This window comes from Pyrus communis, chromosome 6, assembly GCF_963583255.1.
Source record: "Pyrus communis chromosome 6, drPyrComm1.1, whole genome shotgun sequence".
Classification (NCBI taxonomy): Eukaryota; Viridiplantae; Streptophyta; class Magnoliopsida; order Rosales; family Rosaceae; genus Pyrus; species Pyrus communis.
In genome coordinates this window covers 28614095-28637304 of record NC_084808.1, presented here as the reverse complement: position 1 = coordinate 28637304, position 23210 = coordinate 28614095, and the positions used below count along the sequence as shown (strand labels likewise).

Genomic DNA, 23210 nt, shown 5'->3' with positions numbered 1-23210 from the left:
CTTTAATTATTTAATGAAACTAATTAAGCAATACTTAATTGACTATTAGTATAGTTCATTTTAGTATTTGGGCAAGACACTTGTTGGGCAGAGATGGATGGATGAATGGATGGTAGAGGGGAGAGAGAGATATACATATATACATATATATATGTATGTATGTATGTATATCATGACTCATAAGGCCATCAAAATATTAAAAATGGCGTGAGAGCGATGGGGGGCATAGTGTCGAGACGATTGTTTGGCAGGTTTTATGTACAATGTTTGGATTTAGCTTAGCTGAAAGACAAGAACAGCACCTCACGTGAAATAAAAATACAAAGGGAGCTAATAAAAGTGTGCGGCATTGAGACACACAACAGAAAGTCAGAAATAGATCACCATCTTGGCGCCCACAGACAGATCGATTGCTAAGAGTTCACGAGAACCATTTCGTATTTAAACGATCCATCAGCCATCAATGGGACCTGGAAAATTATTAATGTTGCAGCAAATTTGTTGCTGCATAGTAGGAGAGAAACTTCTCTACCCGCTAATCTATATCTCGACATTCTATCCCTCTGATCACACGAAAGCCAGATGAGAAACATACAAAGGGATAACAGAGATAGACGATAGCAGAAAGATTTACCACATCTCACCCAGAAACCCAAGTCTCCATTGTTAACATTTGTTTTCACTTTTCAAGTATCTTATCTAATAGACGCTTTCGTATATCCTACTTTCTCTATAAAAACAATACTTGAACGTACCTTTTGAACAACTTGGAATTAAAGAAAAAGTTTTCACCCAAAATTCAAATTTTATGTTTCGCAAAAAGTTACATATTTAGACTTTTAAAAATAAATACATATATGAGTGTGTCTATGAGAATTGTTTTCATAAAGAGGATGACTAGAAATGACTCATATCGAAATGGTATAAGTTGGTGTGATACATGTTTGTAAATGGAGGTGCAATAAAAATAAAGCAAAAATAAAGGTGTACAATAGGCCAGGTCGACCCAAATTTGGTACAATAAAAAGAAGGAATAGAAATGAATAATATTGATATAATATAAACTCCAGTGCTAGATGTTGCAACTATAGTACAATAAAAATGACGAGACAATAAAATAAAGGTGTACAAAGGCTTGGTCGGCCAAAATTGGTACAAGCAAGACCAATATAAAGTTGTGCAACGAATTGGGTCGGCTTAAACCATGTAGTGCAATATATATAGTTGCTAGCAAGATTATGAAGAGTTATTATAAATGAGCTGACACAAGCACGATACAAAATATTCTCATTCTGTTGTATTGAGAATGAATCTTATTTTGATGAGAGAAATGATCTTGTACTCATAGACAATGTATTAAGAATATTTTCTAATTATAATCCAATTATATATGTACACGGTGTATTTGCCTTTTCAAATTAATGTGAATTCTGAAGTACAATGCTTATTTCGATAAATATAGACCACTATCAAAGAGTTCTCCAAAACCCACCAGTCTCCACCTAAGAAATTCTCGTGTAATTTTTTTGGTATCCACAACATTCATCATCACGTGTTAACCCGACCACTTGACCCTTTCCCAAAGTACCAGCACTATCTCCAGAGTTCATGTACTCGCCATAGTAAAATGTGGACATACCAACACTTCCATTCCATGGCAACCAACGACAGGATCAACTAACCCGTCCAAAGTACTCTTCAAGATCACCGTCCTCAAGTACTTCCACCATGGCCGACCCAAATACGTCCGAAATGAGCCTTACACAAGTCTTAAATCTTTAGCGGTCGTGACATGGCAATTGTGAACAACGATGTCACTCAGATGTCGAGGCTCATCCCTAGATTGCACCATCATCACGTTCAGTTGGTTTTTCATTGGTTTTCTCACGTAGGAGCACTGCTACTGTGTTGCCAAAAATGAAGCCTATTATGTTGTATATATCACTGTCACAATAGAACTTAATTGGACATACACGTACAACGTGTCTTTATAGCATTTGAAGCTACAACGGTAAAAATCGAGTACGTTTTTGGTAAGGCCAATTTACGTCTACTTTTTTTAATTTTGATGGTCTGAAACTCTGACATATGTAATGGCATTTATGCATAACCTAGTTGACTTGTTAGTTGTTATTGTATGTCTATTTATTGTACGCATCATGAACACTAGAGTAGGCATATGCATATTTTATATCTTATAGAATCTTAGATTATAATGTTACATATCCTAAAGCTAAGAAACTCATTTATTGTCATGAAAACTAAAGAGTATTCTTACATTTCTTTTTCTTTTTCTTTCAAATAAATAGCAATGGTCAACTTTCAAAATTTGTACAATGTAGAGGTTTTTTTTATATTATTAAATAGAGAAAAAGACCGGTAGTGTTTGTTTCGTTGGGTTTCACAAATGGCTTCAAGTTTTCTGTGGGCGTCAAGGGCTGCTTCCTACCTCAGAATCCAAACCATCCTCAAGGATTTGCTTCTGTTGTGAAGGATCTCAAGTATCCCGACTCTCATGAGTAGGTGAAAGATGATGGAAACTGCGCAACTGTTGGAATAACTGATCATGCCCGAAATCACTTAGGTGATGTGCATGTTGAGTTGCCAGAAGTTGGGGCTGCTGTAAAGCAGCCAAGGCTTTGGAGCAGTCGAAAGTGTCAAGGAAACCAGTGATGTTTACTCTCCCGTGTCGGGAAAAGTGATAGAAGTCAATGACGAGCTTAGCAACTTCCCTAGTTTGGTAGGTATCCATATCCAATGTTATTTCTCTATGATCCCAAGCCAACAAAGTTCTCCATTTTGCGAGAGCCATGAGGAAGGGGGAACGTTTATCGTACATAACCTTACTTCTGCCTTTCAAAGAAGCTGTTTAAACGACTCGAACATCTATGATATTTCTCTACAATGGGTATAATGATTGCATAAAGACTAACTACCAGGTTTCAGTTGTGAGCTTTGTGACTACTTTTTCCATCGTTGATGTTATTAGTATTTTACCACTTATAATTTGGGTAAATTCTTGTATCTAAATTAGAAACATGATTTAAAAAAAAAAAAGAAAAAAAGTGTACAACATATCCATTATTCTTAAAAATAAATTATATACTTCATATGACATTTGATATTAATGTAATTGAAACGTCGTAGATTCCATTCCTAACAAAAACAAAATTATTATTTTTAAACGACGAAAGAGTTCATAATGCAAAAAGTTTATAAGGCCAAAATTTGGTCGACCTATTTTTAGGCTCCAACTTTCTAGCATTAGTCTTAATATATAATTGTACAATGGCCTAATGCCTACAATGTTGGGCCGTATCCAAGCTCTACAAATTTCAAGGAAAAGAAGCGAGCTCAAAACAGCACATGCCTTGTCATTTTACATACTTTTGATTCCAATCCTAGTGTACTTTAACGTAAAATCTCACAATTCTCACATCTTTCATCATTTGGTTGCTCGTTCAACGTCTTGTCTTTAAGGAAAATAAGGAATCTAAATCGAGAAAAGGTTTCTTGTTCGACCGTACATCGTTTTATAGAATCAAATACAAGGGTACAACATAATAGCTTTCGCATCAGTTCTACGTCCGCTAACCTTTGCCACGTAGTGGCACTCTCACACTCTTAACCAAAGGACCAAAAGTCCTTCTCAACGTCCTCCTGGGCTGAAAAGAGGAAAACCATCAAAGATACTTATTACGTTGTGTACCATTTATGTATTATGATATAAATGGTCGACATAATTAATATGACTGACGTTTGAGGAAATATTAGTAAAAGTTAGTGTATATATATTATAATTTGAATAAAATAGTATCACCAACGATGTTAGATATGCACACCAAACATCTTTCACGTGCATGCCAAAAAAATTTGAGTTGAGGCCAATGACAAGCCGCGTGTACCAAAATTGTAGTTAAGGGTTTTAAGAGTAGAAACTACGTGATCTATCAAAAGGTGGTCGAGAGTCTACAATGCATAAGGTGTACACCTAATAAACTTGTAAAAGATGAGAATCCATCCTATCTATTCACGAGTCTCTTGGTGCATTTGCGTGTGGATATGAAAATTAGATTAGGGTTTTGACATACTCTTCCTAATTAATATCACACACAAAGTTTACATCTCCATTATTTGGCCCTCTTTGGTAGTACGTACGTGTTCATTTTTCGAATAATTACTGACACCAATTACTACAAAGTTGATTTGGATTGATTAATATATATACATACATATATATATATATATATGCGTGTCAAGGGTGATCCCAAGCCAACAAAGTTTTCGGTTATGCGAGGGTCAGGGAAGGAACGCTTGTCGTATATAGCTTTACTTTTACTTTGCAAAGAGGTTGTTTCCACAACTCGAACCTGTGATATTTTGGTTACAAATGAGTAACCTTTTAGTTGTGCCAAGAAACATAAAGCAGACCCGTTAACTTTCTTCCTTTTCTTGTTGAGGGGTCTTATCCAAGTCCTGAAACGGATAATAAGTTTACTGCAAAGTACGTACCGGTGAGGGAATGTCCAAAAGATCAAACCTTTTTTTTTTTCTTTTTTTTTTTTTTTTTTTTTGTGAATAATCAAATCTGATACACTATAAATCGGGGAAATTAAACTCCTTAGTTCAGACTAATTATAAGGAACGATGCTGATTGGTCACCTTAATCAGTCATCGCTGGCAGCATCACAAGTATAGACTTGCAAAAGAACTTCCGAATCATCTACACTAAGGAGCACGAGAGGGCTTAAATGCGAAACATTGTGAGTTCCCAATGAAAGCTCATCCACCAGAGTAATCACTAAAAAATAATAACAACTTCCATAGCCAAAGTGGCAAGGAATCATCTTCCATCCCCCTTTCTTTATATATAGCTGATCACACAAGTACAAACTACAAAGACTCATGACTCCGACCCAATTGTCTGCATATATATTTTAGGCTTCCACCATCTTGTATTCCTGTTACCATTTTCTTTATGTATAGCTGATCATACAAGTACAAACTACAAAGACTCATGACTCCGACCCAATTGTCTGCATATATATTTTAGGCTTCCACCCTCTTATAATAGAGTTTCATAAATGCAAAATTGTTGTGGCCCAAGAGATTGAGATTCTCTTCGGATCTCACACTTCGGGACCAATAGATTCAGCAATTCGGACCATACAAGAGAGAGATGAGGGTTTTGGAGAGAGATGAGAGCGTACTTTTGTATATGAGGTAGGTCTTATGATTTAAATTGAATAGTCCGAATTACTGAGTTAGTTGGCTCTAGAGTGTGAGATTTTAGAAGGGATCTCAATCCGCTCCCAAGTGGCATATAGAAACAATAATGATCATGCATAAAGTATAAGTACTCCTTTTTCCCCGACCCCTAGACGTACGTACACCACCCACGTAAGCCCTACAAAAGGCAAGTTGTGGTCTATAAAAAAAAGCCCCCATCGGCCCTCTGAAGATCAATACTCAAAATTGAAGCCATGGAGTTCAATACATATTTTCTTGTCTTCTATTCTTTTCTATTCATGCTGCAGCATAGTTCTTGTAGAATCACTGCACCATGCAGCCAAACCCCATACCCTGAAGTATGCCACCATTATATCAACACTAACCTCTTATCAACCCTAGATTATCAACAAAGGTTTTCATTTCGTGACTTGGTACTTAAAGCCACCATGGACCAAGCCATTAAAGCTCATCAACTTTTCTCGTCCTTGAACTTGAACTCATTGGACGGTGACGATGAGCGAGCCAAGTTGGCTTGTAATGACTGCTTGGAGCTCTACGAGGACACCGTCGACATGCTCAACCGTTCGATCGGCTCCTCCAATGCCTTCGATGCCAATACATGGTTGAGTGCATCGCTTGCTAATCTACAAACATGCCAAAATGGTTTCGTCGATTTCAACATTTCTAGTTCTCATTTGCAGTCTTTCCCAAACTATGTCACCCTCTCAAGCAACTTGTCCAAGATGCTTAGCAACTCACTGTCAGTACACAAGGTCTCAACTTTTCCATCAGCTCTACATTTTAGCAAACAAGTTCGTGGAAGACGACGAACTTTGCTTTCGGATGATGGGCTCCCGGAATGGGTTTCAGCCGCGGATCGAAAGTTACTCCAATCGGGAAGTAGCGGACCAAGAGCTGATATGATAGTAGCACAAGACGGGTCTGGAAATTACAAGTTAATTTCTGAGGCTGTAGAAGCAGCACACAAGCTACGCAGTGGGGCAACTAAAAGGTTTGTTATACACGTGAAAGCAGGAGTTTACAGAGAAAATATCGAGATTAAGAAAACAATGAAGAACATCATGTTCATCGGAGATGGTATCGATGCAACGATTGTCACGGGGAATAAAAATAGCCAAGATGGTTCAACCACATATCGCTCTGCTACATTTGGTATGTTTAAGTTGAAATACTAACAAACTTTGAATAAGTTGAAGGGTTAATTTCAACCAATTTAATTAAGGAGTTTTTGAACTTTAATTCTTGAAGAAGATTAAAATTTAATTAATTAGTTCATGTTCGATTTGAAAAACTATATAACCTTTGCCTTTGAAATGAATGCATGAGTACACAAACTATAAAGCTATTTACTAAATCTTCCTTTTATTTTTAACTCACTTTTTTTTCATTTCTTGACAAGATTTAAACTTGTAAAGATAACCTAGCTAATTACATGCCACGTGAATAGTTACAAGTTCATCTCCTAGTATACATCTAATCATTCACAAAATCAATAAACTGTTCACTTAAATTTCAGGGGTTACTGGGGAAGGCTTCATTGCTCAAGACATGACATTTGAAAACACAGCCGGACCAAAGAAGCATCAAGCCGTGGCACTCCGCTCCGGCTCCGATCACTCAGTCTTCTACCGTTGCAGCTTCAAGGGTTACCAAGACACCTTATACGTGTATTCCCAACGCCAATTCTACCGCGACTGCGACATACACGGCACGGTTGACTTCATCTGCGGCGACGCCACGGCTGTGCTCCAAAATTGCAACATCTACGCGAGGAAACCAATGAGCAACCAAATAAACACCATAACGGCGCAATCTAGGACCGACCCTAATGAAAACACAGGCATTGTTATCCATAACTCGCGAATCACGGCTGCGCAAGATTTGAGACCTGTACAAGGTTCGTTCAAGACCTATTTGGGTAGGCCGTGGCAAAAGTACTCTAGGACGGTAATTATGAAGAGTAATCTAGATGGGTTGATCGACCCTGCTGGTTGGTTTCCGTGGAGTGGAAGCTTTGCCCTCTCCACACTTTACTACGGGGAGTACATGAACTCCGGCGCTGGGGCTGGTACGGGAGGGAGGGTCAACTGGCCCGGTTATCGTGTAATAAGGAGTGCGGCGGAGGCCGGGAAGTTCACGGTTGGGAACTTGTTGGCCGGAGATTCGTGGATTCCGGGGACTGGAGTCCCATTTACAACTGGCCTGTGATAATGCATGCATGTGGTTGTGGAGAGAAGTTGTTTGACTTTGTAGAGTGGGGGACTTGTCACACACTTGCGTAACGTTGGTGGGGGTCGATGGAGACCTAAAGTGAAAATTGTCACAGCTTGTGTTAGCTTCCTTTTGGAAGTGGATATCTAGAGAGTTGCCTTTATCTCTTATGTGAATGCAGATGTATTTTCAAACTCTGGACGTATGTTATTACGTGGTGTTATTAATTTATATGTTGTCACATAATTTTATAACTCAGGTATGATAATATGAGTTGACGATATTGTGCCATAGACGTGTTGAAAATTTGAAATGAATCTTTGGAAGCACACGCCTTGGCAAATATTATTTGATGCCTAATGAATATCATAAAAAGTTATCACGTAAATCCTGGGCGGATACGTGATGACATGGACCAATTCGATGGAATTGGTTACTAATCGAGCTGCTCACGATTAACATTACAGGCGCTGATTGTAGCTATTAGCGTGCCACATGTCGCGCTTCGTTGATAAATCCGTCAAACTTTCCTTTCAAGATGCTAACATGAGTTTGCTTGCGTAGATATTGCAATTCTGAACCCATGTCAGCATCTTGAACGGGAAGTTTAGCAGATTTCACAAGTTAGGTCAAAATGAAAATGATTTTCGAGGGGCAAAAGTGGTTTAAAGGACACGAGATTTGGACAAGAGATTGCAAAGTACCATTCAAAATTCGCATTATTTTGGACAAACAAAAATTGTAGACATGAGAGTCCAACAGACCCGTCAAAATTACAAAAAAAAGTTCTCTTATTACTAATACATTTGAAGATAACAAGCCGGTCCTTTTTTTATGTGATTTTAGAGATGTGGATCTATGTGATAACAGTAGGGGCAGATCGTCCGGTGAACTCTTGCATCTTCGAAAGCTTAAGAGCAACCTCCACCTGTATAACCATGGAGCGAATCAGAGCCAGCCCAAAAAAATTAGCCACTAAATTTAATTTAACATTATGAGATTAATGATTCAACTCACGAGGGGACCAAGCGCTTCTGAAGATTCTCTGCCAATTTTCGATGGATCCTTCTCATATTGCTCAATGTAGAGTCGGATTGTGGCACCTTCTGAGCCGGTTCCTGAGAGGCGGAAAACCTGCAATGGAGTTCAAGGAGTGGCCAAGATTGATCAGCTCAAGCAAGACAAGCAAGATCCAAGAAGTTTAATTTCAAAATACAAAAAGAAAAGACTGTCAACTTACCAATCGTGATCCGTCCTCAAACAAGTACCGGATGCCCTGGTGTTTTGAGATGGAACCATCAACAGGATCCTTGTACTCAAATTCATCAGCGTTGACAACATTAGAGACATCAGTACGTATTCCCTTCACAATCCTGTGCAAATAAGCAGCACCAGTATGTCAATAAAAGAAGCAAAGTTTCTGTTCATAGTCTGATAAATGACAAGAGTAAACATACTTGTTGACTTCAGAAAGGTCAGACTGCAATTTCACCAAAGAAGCCATGAGTTCCTTTGCTTTACCTGCATCTACATTCTTCAGGAAAAAATACACAGTAATTAATAGCAATACAAGATTATCTAGTTGAACATTGGGGAGACCACTTTAAAACGTTAACAAACCTCATAGTCATATCGAGTATAATAATGGCGACCAAAGGTAGCCCAATGCTTACGAACTATGTCCTCAACACTTACAAGCTTCTCCCCACCAAGATTTTCCTTATTTTTATTAGCAAGTATGGATAACCAAGCTAAAACTGCCCAGATACCATCTTTCTCACGGATATGATCAGAACCTGATCAAGGACACAAGAAATGACAATGATCCGAGATTAAGTGTCTAGTAATTCCAACGTTGATTTAACTACTTTAGAAGGCACTTCCTGAAAACTGACCTGTTCCAAAACTTTCTTCACCACAAACTGAACATAATCCAGCATCCATTAAATTACCAAAAAATTTCCAGCCAGTGGGTACCTGGGGTTTATAGTAAACACAACTAAGTTAAAATTTTATTATGCCAGCAGCACACACAGAGATACATACATACATATATATATATATATACATACATATATATATATATATATGAGAGAGAGAGAGAGAGAGTACCTCAAAGAATTTTAAATTTAGATGTTTGGCTACAACATCAAGGGCAGCAGAGGTAGGCATGCTCCTACAAGTGGAAAACGTCGAAAGATGATAATAAAGAATATTTGGGCATGAAAATATATATCCAAAAGACAGACATTTTATAAAAACTCAAGAACATATAATCCCAATTGTGAAATCTACAAATACTCTAGGCCATGAACAAAAAACTTCTAATAAACATATGTAGCTCTGAAATGAATAGACTGCAAGCAAAGCAGCATAATAAAGTACCTGGCAACTCCCTTCAGACCAGTTTTGAAGTAAGGTATGGCTTCAACTGCATTTGCAGCAATGATGGCTACAGAATCCGAAGGGGTAACAAAAAACCTAATAAAACAAGACAATTTAAGAGTGCAAGTTAAAGAAAAGATTAGAATTACAATCACAAGTCTGATGCTACCTTTTACCGAGGATCATGTTACGATCTGCATCACCATCAGCAGCAGCACCAAACTCTGGGGGCTCATCTGCAGTATTGGATTTGCTCAGTCCCATACGTGCAACCAACTCCTTTGCATAGGTCAGATTAGGATCTGGATGCCCTCCTCCAAAGTCTTCCTGTTTGCATGAAATCAATCACGAGAGAAACAGGTGAACCATATGGATAAAATCACTTGAAAGTTTGAAACAGCATATATTAAACCATGAAAAAAAACTTTTCCAGAATATAGAAGTACCTTGGGTACGCAATTCAGTAATGAGCTTTCTTTTGCGCCAAGCTCTTCCACAAAAATACGGTTTGCATAAGCTCCAGCAACTCCATGTAGTGCGTCATAACTTCAACATGACAACAGAGATAAGTCATACCACCATTGATACCATGTGTGTGCCCTAAAAGAATTATTGCACTAAAGAAAATGCAAATCAGCAGCTATCTAAATACCAGAATGAGAATTTTGGGGATGATAGCAGCTTCCGGATAGACTCAAAATCAAAGATTGACCTGGAATGAGAATTAAGTCAAATGAACACTGTCCTGATATTAAGCTGAGAAAATCATATTGATCACAAAACTGTAACCAAAGTCACAGAGGAGGACTCCTCTCAGAGATAAGCTTACTTCATCAATTTCACATAATCACTCGCCGAATCAAAAACATCAACATCAAAAGTTCCTCCTTCCACCGAAAAGGTGGTCACACCTACTTTAGTGATATCCACCTGTCATGTACATTGGAAGTTCTGTTATTACAATATATGGGACTCAAAGGGCAGCAGTCTTGTAATAAGATTTAAAGCAAATAAAAAAATATATGGTGCTTAGATTTGATTGATTACATCAGGCAGGTCAACTGTAAAGTACTCCTTTATTTTTGTTGTGTTCTCATATATCATGTCAGTGATTGACTCAGGGGCAGGTCCACCATTTCCCATGTTGTATTTAATCCCAAAATCCTGCAATACGGACACGAAAAAGAGGATAAGTTCCCAATCAGTATCAAGTATCAACGTGTTGGCTCTGCCAATTGTTTGAATAGATTATAATTGTTTCAATTATTTTCAAACAAACTTATTGTTGGCTATCCTAATTCCGAACAAACTTAATGTTTCATATTGTTCCTCTTCCAAGAAATATGTTACCATCCTTGCAACTGAATCTGAGAATTCCCGAAATTTACTAATCATAATTTATAACAAAAGTATACTGATGTAGGTATCACTAACCTCATTCGGGCCACCTGGATTGTGACTGGCAGTCAATATAAATGCACCTGATGACTTTGATCCCTGGATTAAAAATTACAGACAGGTGAAGCAGTTCACAACCAAAAATATTAATAGTGATGATGATTATAATAAGGGCTAGATCTTAATTCACTATAACTTACATCAGCACCAACTCTTTCACGTACGACTGCTGATACAGCAGGAGTTGAAAGCAACCCATTCTGACCAACCCAAACACTTCTTACTCCATTGCCTGCTGCCATCTTAATTATGATCTGTAATGAAAAAAACATAGTGTAACTAGAACACATTATTATTCTCATTACAAGTTATATTAGAAGAAGCAATAACCCTTGACTCCCCCACCAAAAAACAAGGGGTTCTAGCTGGCTCAAGGGGGAGGCCCTTCACAAGCCCAATCGTTGTCAATAGCAACAAAAAGGTCGGCAGATCCAAACAACATTTTTGGTTTCCTTGTTTAGCCAATACAAATTATATATACCATCACAAAAAGAAAGAAAGAAAAAAAAAATTGCATTCAGAAATATCATGGAATGCAGAATCACCTGAATGGCATCCTTTGAGAAATACCGACCATCACCAGATACAACAATTCTGGCACCTAGAAGAAAGCAAAAAACGATAAGTTAATGAAACATTCTAAAACAACAAAAACACTTGAAACTAAGTCAACAAAATATTATACATAGGAACGGGGGAGTTCAGCATGAGGGATAATGTATTGCTTTTGGCCAAGTGATGAATTATATCTTAAGAATTGGGTTAAAAAAAAAAGAAAAAAAAATTAATTCCACATTATTTTTAAATAGCTTTCTGCTCATTCTTATTTTTATCCCTATATACAAAGCGGCCACCAACGTTGTTGCAACCTTGACACCATCACCTCTAACATTGGAGCCTTGCATTTAATCTAACTTAAATTCCATACCGTTCAATTTTGCACATACATAAAGCCTCATTTCACTTTTTATCACATAACAAAATTATGTGTCTAAATGGCATCTACAAGTAGACGATAAAGTGTAACTCAGTAGAACCGAACACAAAATGAGTATTATCTGCATAAACTGACTTGGAAGTTCAAATGCAATAAGAATGCAAATGAAGACAATGCACTCCATTTTGTTCATCAAGAGAAAAAAGATCGACAAAAATAGTATGACTTAGTAATCCCTACCTTTAACTTGATCCGATGGAAGGGCATTGAATGTTGACTGAACAAAATTTTGCAAGTAATGAGGTTGCGTAAAGACTTTCACCTGAAAGGTTCCAGCCACCATAATATGAAGATAAATAAGGAAAAGTCAAAACAGTAATCTCAGTAGTGTATTTTAGCTTAGAAAATACGCGTGCATTTTCTAACAGCCAATCTCCAGTCTACCGAAAATCATATCGAATTTCCACTGGAGCAATCATCAACACAGAGTGTCTATTAGAATTAAACCAGTTTAACTAAGATGTAATTAGTTCATAAACTTCTGGAATCCTATTCTGCACTATAAATAAGACCTAATTAGCTTAGAAAAGTCTAAAGATCGGATCAACGGATCAAACGGCTCGATTTGATCGAACAGAGATCAAACCTAAAGAATTTCAATTTCATTCACTGATCAATGATCTGGAAATAGCAAAACATCGGAAAACAATGCGAGAATTCACCAAATCGAACAGCGAAAAACTGATCGCAGCAAACAGAGTTTAAGAATTGCTCCAACGCAACGGATCCAGCATTCATACAAACGAGATTCGATTACGATTTGAAAAAAAAAGTGAGAGAGACAGAGAGGCGAACCTTCTTGCGGAGGCCAGAGGTTCCGGGCTTCTGGCCATCGAACGGCGTCGTCTCCACCTTCTTAACCTTCCCCGACGACATTCTGCTCGCTGAGAACGTACCGCGATTCAAATCACAGAGAACGAGAGACGTAGAGAGAAAAAGAGAGAGATTGGAGATTGGAGTTTAGAGAGAGAGAGAGAGAGAGAGAGAGAGAGAGAGCGATTTATAACGGAATTGAAAGGTGGCGAAGTGGGTACGATTTACGCTCAGGTGAGTAAGTGACAGACGTAAAAGATGGGCGTTGAAGACTGGAGAGCGAATCGGAAGATGGGATCGGATGAAGTTTGTCCCAATCCTGTAAAAATATTCCCCACGTGGCACGTTGCGCACGTATTCTTATTTTTCTCCGTTGATCTTTGTTCCACTTTTACCGGCTGTCCGTTGATCTTCACCCGCGTGTTTTGTGAGACCAAGAAAGAGCGATTCCCACGGTTTGTGTTTTTACTTCACTACCCCACCGATTGAGCGCTAAATATTTTTTATTTGCAACCCAAGTCCCCCAACTACCGGTTTTCTCGTTCCATTCCACATATTTATTTATTCCATGTTATTTTTCCTCATTGTTTGAAGAAATATTTTAGGACTTGTTTGATAACAAATTTCGTTTAGAGCAGCGGGAGCTCTTGCTCGAGGGACGGGCTCCAAAACAGGACTGGATTGCCCGAGGGAGGAAGTCCAGCGTTGGCTGGCGAGGGAGCCCGAGCAGGCTCGAGCGCCAGGGCCGTCGATTCGTGCTGGCCCGAGTGCCCGAAGGCAATCTGACGTGGGCTGACGTCAGGACGACGTCTCCACGCTTTTTGAGGGCCACGGAGACGTGGGTTCCGACGAAATCGACTGTGCTAGTGACGAGAACGGATCTCTGCCGCTTCCTCCTCCCGTGACCACCGTCTCCTGCAAATTCATCTCCGCTGCTTCCTTCCTTGCAAACTCATCTCCACCGCTTCCTCCTCCCGCAACCAATGTCTCCTGCTACTACTGCAACTTCAAATTCTGGGTTTTCAACCAACCCTTCTGCCATTTCGACAAGACCCATTGCCGGATTCTCAGGCTTGGTTCTCCGTCGGCGTTGGATTCGATTTAACCTTACTCTTCTCCATCTCCCTCCTCCTCATATGGGAGCTCGGCAGAGCTCTCAATCTCTTCCATATAAGCTTCTTCGTCCATGGTGAAGACAAGTTTTGTGAAAAAAATACTATTATTTTATTGCCTATTGTCATGGCTATTCAAGTGCAACGGTGAAGATACAAAAAGCAGTTACTGTTCACTAGGTGGATTGAATAGTGAATAGCCTGGGGGGAGGGCTCCCACGCTGGAGTTGCTCTTATGGCCCATTTTAATAACTAATTATTTCAGTTTTATGTTTCTTTAATTTTGGGAAATGTTATTGACACTCCAAAAATCTCATTCTACACTCCTCACAAGTGTATTTTTCTTTCTAAATATAGAATGTTTGGAGTGTAGAATGAGAAATTTGGAGTGTCAATAACAATTCCCTTAAATTTTACTCATTTTAATTGTAAGTGAAACTTGCCACTTAATGCTATGGTCTAGTGGTATTCCTTTTCACTTGTAAGTGAGAGGTTTTAGGTTCGATTCTCTCCAAAGGTAAATTTAAACCACATTATTGTTAGCTCCCTGTTCATCCCCTGCCGATTAGTGTAGATAATATCATTTGTTCAAAAAAAAATTGTAAGTAAAACGTTATAAGTTTGACTCTCGTGAATCTTGAGTTTAATACCAAATTGACAAACCTATATGTGGCTTTTCTAAATTCTCTATCTTTTAATAATAATGTAAGTGAATTCTAGAAAAATACTTTTAATACTTTAACACAAGCCAATAGTCATTTTCATTGCAACTGTCCATTCAAATTGCGTATCTTTGTACACGCAAGGACAAGAACTATTAACAGAACATCACTTGATCTATTTTAGTGATATGTTGTCGTTGGGTCGTATCATTTAGTAAAAATGTCTTTAGTCATTTCGGAAAAAAAAAGATCTTCTCCGAATCTCTTCTTTCAAAGTCGAGAGATCAAGTAATTCGAACTTTTAAAATTTGATCCAACGGTTAAAAATAGAGAAGTTAGTAAAAACTTTTAAAAATTATAGTAATTTTTAACCGTTTGATCAAATTTTTAAAGACCCAGATCACTTGATTCCTGAACTTTGAAGGGATAGATCCAGAGAGGATCTCTTTTCAGTCACTTCATCCATTTTAGGCCACTAGTAAGATAAAATATATCAACCATTGTAACTATTGTAAAGTTCACATCTGCTAATTGGTTGTGCGGTATATCAGTTTATAACTGTAAAAATTTGAGTAATATGTACTTATCTAGTAAATCAATGATTTTCAGTAACATTATTAGCCATCCTAAGATTTCTTTTTCTTTTTTTTTTGGGTTTCCTTTCTTTTTCAAACATGTTAACAGTTTACTTACTTGAACCGAAAGAAATCACAAAAGGATTCGTTTCTTTCCAACGCTCATTCCACTCATTTTTTTCATTTCTTGTGTGTTGATGATTATATGCCAAAATATGAGCAAGGCTAGTACCTTACATATTCAGATAAATAAACATGCATTCGTTTCCGCTCAAAGTCAAGAATTTTACATGAAACATTAAAAATGGACAGAATTCTCAGGCGTGCAATCCAAAAGGCGAACATGTTGGTATTTTAATCCACAACAATATCTGTAAAGACTTCATACACTTTTTCAAACTGAAGAAAGAATCATTTGTTACCACCAAACCTTATTTTTGCACCAACACATCAGGCCCTTTATTTATTTTTCACCATTAATGTTTTACCCAATCGAGATCAAACTTGATGCAAGAGAAAAATTGCTCATATATGATCAAAAGATTCAGCGTTTGAATTGTGAAAACAGCCTATTTACAAAACAAGAGTAAAACTACGTACAACAGACGTTTTTCTCGATCCTCATAAAGCAAATAAAAGATTAAGCGTTTGAATTGTGAAAACAATCTGTTTACAAAACAAGAATAAGATTACGTACGACAAACATTTCTGTTGATCCTCATAAAGCGAAAAGCCTGGTTGATGTTCACAAAGTAAGTAACTTTGGGTCGCTCGTTAATGTTTTAACCATATTCAGGCAAACAAACCAACCACATTGCAGCACGTCGAAAAAAAGGTCAAAAAAGCGTTAAGGGAGCGAAAGTATGGAGCTTAAAAGAAGAGAAACAAAAAAAGTGAAAAGTAATCAGGATCAGTCTGGTTTAAAATTCAACCCCCTTTTTTTATCTAGAGAGAGGCAAAAGGCAGAAAAGCCCAAGAAGCCGCTGAACAATTTACATGGCGGATTACAGTCGCATTACAACCTCACAACAGCGACCCTCCACCCACATACCCCAACTTGAAAATATAGATTAAATAAAAAATTAAGAAAAGAAGCTAATTAAATCATCAATTAGCCGAAAGCTAGATTCTAAACATACTAATTAAAATTAAATTAAAACTAGCACACACTCTCTCTCCCTCTCTCACTGTCTGAGCTAAAGCTCAACAACCAACCGGGGCCACGGCGGTCTGTTTCACCTTCGGCGGCCTTCCTCTGCCTCTCGGCGCGCCGGTTGCCGTGGCTGGGGTGGGAGCTGAAACCGGAGCAGAAGACGTTGTCGTTTTGGCCTTCTTGGGAGGGCGGCCACGTGGCCTTCCAGTTCCGGAATGTGTCTTGGGCTGAGGTGGCGGTGCGAAGGGGTCCCTGGGCTTGGGGGGCCTGCCACGTGGCCTTGGCGGCGAGGAGACAGTGCCAGCGGGGAGTGGGGTCTTGGCCTTGGGAGGACGGCCGCGGCCCCTCTTAGGCGGCGCGTTGGGGTCGGGCTTCATGTAGTTGTTCTTGACCAGGACGAGCTCGCCGGTGTCCTTCATCTTGTTGAGGTGGTGCGCGAGGAGGGCCGCGTGAGATTCCGGCAGATCTCCGTACGTTGACTCGATGTGCTTCGCGATTGCGGACTTGCTTGACCCGTTGATGTCGTTCAGGGCCTCGATTGCCGCCATAATCATCTGACGGACAGAAAAATCAGTAAATTAGCAAAACCCAGCTGAAATTAAGCTGAATTAAAAGGGAAAACCTGTTTGGATACCGAGAAAAGAAAATGAAGGAAAATTGTCGGTACCTCTGGGTACTGGGGGAGAGAGGGAACCGGCGGTGGCGGCGGTACTAGTGGATTGTTGGAGTTCTCCGTCGCCATGAGAGCTTCCTCACTAGAATCTGACTGAGAGATGGGGACTGTTAACTGTTTTCTAGAGAGAGAAAGCGAAACCGTTTTCTAGAGAGAGAGACTGTTTGTTTGGTGGGAAGTTCAGTCAGGCAGAGAGGATGAGGAAAGAAGGTGAGGATTTAAAAGGTTGGTTTTCCTTTGACGATGGGAAGGGAAATAGGCAGGGGGTTGAAGAAGAAAGATCCGACGGTCAGGGATCGCGAGTTTGTGCTCCGATCCGACGGTGAAAGACCCTTTAGCGGTGCTCACATGGATCGATAACGTGGACGAAGGACTCAACTGGGGGAAATGACATAAAAGTCCCTCAATTTAAAATCATGCCTTGTCCGAAGCGCTTCGAATAATTCGAGTGAGGATTTAATAGGGTTTCTGATGTATCTACCTTCGCTAGGCGCAGAGGCTGATTGGCCGAAACGGTGAAAGAGGGTAAAATGGTAAAAGAATTGACCAGTAGGATGATGACATGACATCAAAGGCCATACGGAGCGGCAAGCCATGATTCTTTGGGGATTCAAAAATGAGTCTTCTCTCAGATCCAGCATCCAAGTGCGGAGTGCGAGGCCCGCTTTAGAAACTGGAGGTGTGGGTCATGTGTGGTCCCCTACACCATAATATTAGAACACAACGGGATGTGAATTCTTTTCGGATTCTTTGTGTGGAAATTCGAAGATTAATTAATCGTATTCATTTATTATATATTGTGTGGTTATTTTTTATTAAATACTATTTATATTTAATTTTAAATATAAAATTTAAAATAATTTTTAATTTCCCGATATATGATAAATCAACCCGATTAATTGATTTTTTGAATCCCTGCAAAGAGAATCCGATTTTTTCCACAAGGGGATATGTATCTATACAGCTAGCGACCATTTGTTCCCTACCTAGGATGAGCATCCTTTCAAGCGAAATCGAATGGTTGGCGAGCTTGGAGTTGACCGGTCGAATCAGATGGTCTCTCAACTTTTGAATCGGGTTGACCAAACGCATGTTATAATTGGTTTTTTTATTGTTTTATTTTTATTCTTTTTAATTTTAGTTATTTTGAGTTATTTAGTATTTTTATTTAGTGATATTTATTTTTATTTTTGAGTAAGAAATTTTAGATTTGATTTTCGTCAAAAGTGAATTTGAATCATATTATTACTAGTTTATTGTGAGATTAAGTGTCTATATCTTTCTCTTAATGTAGATAATATCGTTTGTTAAAATAAAAAATAGTTTTTTTAGATATTATTATTTTTTATAAATAATATTTACGTGGGATATGATTATTACGTTATAGTTATATGGTGGGAGACGAACTAGAATTCTGTTCCCTCCTATTTTATATCCTTCCCTCTCCTCCTTACACTCCATTTTATCTTCTTTTTTTTTGTATAAAAAAAATATTAACATAAAATGTTGATATAATTTATCATAACCGTTTTGAATAAAAAAAAAAGAGAAAAAAAAAAGAAAATTAAAAAAAAAGTGGATAGAATCCTAATATTTGAGAGACCATGCTAGGTACGCTATGGTATCACATTCACAACAATGTTGGTGGTGTTGGTGTTGGTGATGGGTGATGGATGCTTTGACTAGTGGGGTCCACCATCCTCTCTTGCTGGCCTTGGTAAAATACGAATGGATTATGTTCAATTCTTTGTCTGCTAAAAAATGTATAGGCATTATTTACTGTTTTACTAATTCACATAGACCTGTCAGTTGCCAAGTGCAGAGTACTGACTTTTCTCATGAGCGACCGAGTTTGGTGTGGACACGTGTCGGATATCAAAGTGCCTCTCCATACGTAGTTGACATGTCACCTTCTCACTCGTTTTGCCAATAGAGGGAGGATTCTCGGCAGATCTTTTTTGTAAGGATTTCACCGATATTAGTTTTCGTCAGATACTGTTTATATTTAATTTTAAATAAAATATTTTTTTACCGTACAATGAACGAATATGATTTAAACCTCTGAATCCACACAAGGAAAATCTGACGAGTATCCTCTCATGCCAATATTTCCTTCTCTTTGTCTTTACGATTAGAATATGTGTCTTATTTTATACATCAGTTACAAGTCTTGTTTTACAAATATCCACCATTTAAACATAACCTTAAGGTTCAATCTCATCCGGTCCACCAAACGAACTAACATATTTGATTTTATATTTTTAAATAAGATCTATTGGCTAAAATATTCATAATACTAAAATACGTCTCATATCCGACGCAATGCTTCTGAAGAGGAAAATTGAAACCCTGATGCATCCACTCTAGCTAATGCAACTAATGGATGATAAGCCCTTCTTTTGAATAGTTAGAGTTCAAACAAAATTGCAACGATTTGTAGCATCAGTTACCTATTTCACTTCCCTCACTTAACTATTTACATGATATTCGACAAATTTTACATTTCTATCATACAAAAAACGAAGAATCAAAACCTCTCACAAAGAATATGGACCTAACTTTCCACCGGGCGTTTCCCACGGACATCTTGAACCGGGGCTGCTGCTGAAGTGGTTCCGGTTACAGTAAAGCTCGTATCTGAATAACGGGAATTTGTATCACCAGAAGCTCCGGCAGTAGTGGAAGAAACCCCTTCCCCTGCTGGTCGGCGAGATCTTCTGTATCTTGATCCAGGCACTCCCGGTCTCATTGGTTCTTCCAGATGGCTCGGTTTCTTGGATAGGATCACAATCACACGATGCATTGTGGGGCGGACTATGGGATCACCTTGTATGCACAGCAACCCCATCTGAATGCACATCGCTACTTGCTCGGTGACCGCTGATGATGCTAACGTCGGGTCCATAATCTCCATGCTTCTCTCCTTCTTGTAAAGCTTGTACGCCTGCATCAGCAGTAGACAAATTTAGGATTAGCAGTAGAAAAAAATTTCAGCAAGAAATGTTCGACGACAAACAGCTGAGCAATCATCGCCCGCCACAGAATTTTCATACTTGGCTCAACAGATGATAGTTAGATCTACAATCTTACCCAATCAAGCAGATTCTGCGCATCAGCATTTGCGTTGAATGATGAATTCCTTTGGCTGCTGATCAGCTCCAAAACCAAAACACCGAAGCTAAACACGTCCGCCTTCACTGATAAATGCCCGTGCATAACATACTCGGGAGCCATATAACCACTGTTTCAAGAAAATTAAAAAGGTCCATGTTAAAACGAAGTAAACAAGGCAGGTCCCGAGCACTTCAACCCCACCCACTTAAGAAATAAAACTTATTGCACAAGACACCATACTTGGTACCAGCAACGCGGGTATTGACGTGCGTCTGATCCTCGGGAAATAGGCGAGCCATGCCAAAATCAGCAATCTTGGGGACCCATTTATCATCCAGTAGAATATTACTGGCCTTGATGTCGCGGTGTATAATGCACTTATGTGAATGTTCATGAAGGTAAAGCAAGCCCTTTGCAACACCGCATATTATATCAAACCTCCGCTTCCAGTCAAGCTCCTCCCTTCTATTTGATTCTGTACCAACACCATAAAAACCACTGTCAGTACGTAACGTAAGTCTGTTGCCAGTCATTAAACCAGATGAAAGTCAAACGGGAGAGATAAGCATCACGTAATATTTCTATTTTTGCCAGTTAGGTGTTAAAGTCATGGGGGTTGACCAAATGGTGTAGCTTCTTCTCCGTTGTGAGCTGGCAAGGTTGTGTCACAACTTTGAAACTTCTGTTGGTTGCTTGGGCTGAAAGAATGTGGATAAAGTCAAGGTCTTAGGAGCCATCTCCTTCACAAGGTTTTGATGGAAACGTGAAAACTAGGCTAATGATGTCATAATTAACAGGTGTGAGTATCAATCAAAATTGTATATAACTACAAAAATATTGATTCAAAGTAATATTTAAGAATCGATGAATAATTAGGATTCAAAGAGCCTTCAAACTAGGCCTTCTGATTTTCCGCGATATATCTCAAGCTTGACCAAATTCCGAATACTATTCAGACAAACATATCAGGAAATATGATGGAGTCGGGGTTCTATTATGTATGACCTTCAGAACTAAAGCAAATTGATCCAAAATTATGAAATCTGGACAACTTTAAGTTTGTGCTAAATTCAGCCGATCAGCGTTTAACATCGAAATAAGAACAATTGAAAATGAGAAAATTATTAGTAGAACACTAAACATGGTTGCATTATCTATTGTAATTGATGCAGTTGCCAAATAATAATTGATAGTAAAGTATAGAAGGATTTACGAGTGCTTACTGAAGAGAAACTTGTCGAGGCTCTCGTTTAAGACATACTCATAAACAAGTAGTTTCTCTACCCCGTGTGCACAATAGCCCAACAAATTCACAACATTACGGTGCTGCACACGAGCTAGCAACTTGGCCTCGTTCATGAACTCTTTCTTTCCTTGATTTGAACTTTGTGACAACTTCTTCACCGCAATTTCTCTCCCATCCTCCAACTTTCCCTGAGAAAGACGCACCACACAAGATGTAAGACACATGAATTGCCCCATTTACTTTGTCTCTTGAGAATTTAAGGATCTAGTTAACAAGGCGAAAGCTCGGTGGTATGTCTGCTTGCAAGATACATGTTATCAGGGAGACAAATGCGCAAAAAGGTTATAGTTTAGAACATTACATGACACTACATTGGCAGTGAAGTCATCTGCGACTTTACCTTTGGTGTAACTTCCTAAATGAAACGAAAGATATACATGTTCGCTACTCGAGAGAATCGGGATAACATTCATCCTTGATATTGTCAATATAATCCTTCCATTTTCCGTAAAGATACCCTAATTCCTTAGCACCCAAGAAAGCAGCGGATTAAACGAAAGTAGCAGGTGGTGGTGGTGCATACAAGTGCATGATTAAGCCGAAAACTAATCTAAATTTGTGTTTCTTATTAACTAATAACCATCATCATTATCTAAATAAGCTAAGGAACAATCTTCTAAACACTATTTGCAACAATTATAAAGGATGCGAGACATTCCGTCATTTTTCCCATATAATTTGCACGGAACAAAAGGATAATAATTTATTTCACTAAATAATTTGTATCATTAATTAAAATTATACAATCACTAGAGAGACGAGTTTTGGGAGTTCAGTAGAAGAAAAAAAATGTGAGCTTGAAATAACTTCTTTCCCAAAATTTTCTTAGCAACCAAACAGATAAGTCAAACGAAAACATTAGTAATTAAGTACCTTAAAAACGGGTCCGAAACCGCCTTCTCCGAGCTTATGACTGGGGTGGAAATTTTTCGTAGCGGCAGCCAAAGTTTCGAATGGGAAATGCTTCTGTTCCTGCTGAGCAATCTTCTCCAAGTCCTCTTCGTTCTGTCCGCCTGATCAAACAAAAAAACAGAGGGAAAAAAGATCAATCATCTGATACAAGTAGAAGACGACCAAAATGCACAAAACTGCAAACTGGGTTTTTGAAATTCACGAAATTGCAAACTGGGTTTCGATTTCTACCTTTGCTGGGGGCGAACCCAAAAGTTTTGACGAGATTGTTGAGGAAATTCTTCGACTTGGTCATGGTTTTCTGTGACTTTTAGAACAGCCCAAGCCCCTAAATGAACACAGAAGAAGAAGGAGAAGATCAGAGAGAGATTTTCAGATGCGGCGTGTGGAAATTCGTTTCCGGCGGAAAATTGCAGGCCGTGGGATTTGGTGGTGTTGGATAATGATTTTTATGACATTAAGAAACGAACTAAACAGAGTTTTTTATTTGGGGTACACGAAACAGAGTTTGGGAAGAAGAATAGTTTATAGAACGTGTTGACGGTAGATGAACCCACATGTTGATAACTGTGGATTCTTATAATTG

The 23210-nt window shown here is 38.6% G+C and overlaps 4 protein-coding genes across 4 annotated transcripts; 1 reads left to right on the top strand and 3 right to left on the bottom strand.

Moving 5' to 3' along the window:
• The first annotated feature begins 5483 nt into the window (after window positions 1–5483).
• LOC137736615 (pectinesterase-like) lies at window positions 5484–7516 on the top strand. Its single transcript, XM_068475854.1, has 2 exons — window positions 5484–6405; window positions 6770–7516. Exons 1-2 carry the CDS (start codon window positions 5484–5486, stop codon window positions 7459–7461), a joined length of 1614 nt encoding a protein of 537 aa, XP_068331955.1. The 3' UTR covers window positions 7462–7516.
• A 636-nt stretch (window positions 7517–8152) lies between these two features.
• On the bottom strand, window positions 8153–13332 carry LOC137736613 (phosphoglucomutase, cytoplasmic-like). Its single transcript, XM_068475853.1, has 18 exons — window positions 13100–13332; window positions 12485–12566; window positions 11853–11908; window positions 11448–11561; window positions 11284–11346; window positions 10897–11013; window positions 10679–10779; window positions 10502–10561; window positions 10296–10395; window positions 10019–10176; window positions 9850–9945; window positions 9577–9640; window positions 9360–9441; window positions 9085–9260; window positions 8922–8998; window positions 8705–8837; window positions 8482–8598; window positions 8153–8392 (listed from the first exon to the last, which is right to left on the bottom strand). Exons 1-18 carry the CDS (start codon window positions 13178–13180, stop codon window positions 8321–8323), a joined length of 1749 nt encoding a protein of 582 aa, XP_068331954.1. The 5' UTR covers window positions 13181–13332; the 3' UTR covers window positions 8153–8320.
• Window positions 13333–16360: 3028 nt separating this feature from the next.
• Window positions 16361–17627, bottom strand: LOC137737527 (HMG-Y-related protein A-like). The gene is made up of 2 exons (XM_068477038.1): window positions 17287–17627; window positions 16361–17173 (listed from the first exon to the last, which is right to left on the bottom strand). Exons 1-2 carry the CDS (start codon window positions 17359–17361, stop codon window positions 16670–16672), a joined length of 579 nt encoding a protein of 192 aa, XP_068333139.1. The 5' UTR covers window positions 17362–17627; the 3' UTR covers window positions 16361–16669.
• Window positions 17628–19672: 2045 nt separating this feature from the next.
• LOC137737809 (cysteine-rich receptor-like protein kinase 43) lies at window positions 19673–23210 on the bottom strand. Its single transcript, XM_068477371.1, has 6 exons — window positions 22856–23210; window positions 22586–22725; window positions 21630–21840; window positions 20647–20881; window positions 20383–20533; window positions 19673–20236 (listed from the first exon to the last, which is right to left on the bottom strand). Exons 1-6 carry the CDS (start codon window positions 22917–22919, stop codon window positions 19847–19849), a joined length of 1191 nt encoding a protein of 396 aa, XP_068333472.1. The 5' UTR covers window positions 22920–23210; the 3' UTR covers window positions 19673–19846.

Excerpts from the sequence above, each read along its gene's own strand:
- LOC137737809 (XM_068477371.1), bottom strand. The coding sequence starts at position 22,919 with ATGACCAAGTCGAAGAATTTCCTCAACAATCTCGTCAAAACTTTTGGG. Across the intron at positions 20,534-20,646 it reads ACCCGCGTTGCTGGTACCAA|TGGTTATATGGCTCCCGAGT; the intron begins GTATGGTGTCTT and ends TTCTTGAAACAG. Across the intron at positions 20,237-20,382 it reads CGCAGAATCTGCTTGATTGG|GCGTACAAGCTTTACAAGAA; the intron begins GTAAGATTGTAG and ends CTGCTGATGCAG.
- LOC137737527 (XM_068477038.1), bottom strand. The coding sequence starts at position 17,361 with ATGGCGACGGAGAACTCCAACAATCCACTAGTACCGCCGCCACCGCCG. Across the intron at positions 17,174-17,286 it reads CTCTCCCCCAGTACCCAGAG|ATGATTATGGCGGCAATCGA; the intron begins GTACCGACAATT and ends TCTGTCCGTCAG.
- LOC137736615 (XM_068475854.1), top strand. The coding sequence starts at position 5,484 with ATGGAGTTCAATACATATTTTCTTGTCTTCTATTCTTTTCTATTCATG. Across the intron at positions 6,406-6,769 it reads ATATCGCTCTGCTACATTTG|GGGTTACTGGGGAAGGCTTC; the intron begins GTATGTTTAAGT and ends CTTAAATTTCAG.
- LOC137736613 (XM_068475853.1), bottom strand. The coding sequence starts at position 13,180 with ATGTCGTCGGGGAAGGTTAAGAAGGTGGAGACGACGCCGTTCGATGGC. Across the intron at positions 9,946-10,018 it reads AACATGATCCTCGGTAAAAG|GTTTTTTGTTACCCCTTCGG; the intron begins GTAGCATCAGAC and ends TTGTTTTATTAG. Across the intron at positions 8,393-8,481 it reads CAGAAGCGCTTGGTCCCCTC|GTGGAGGTTGCTCTTAAGCT; the intron begins GTGAGTTGAATC and ends ATGGTTATACAG.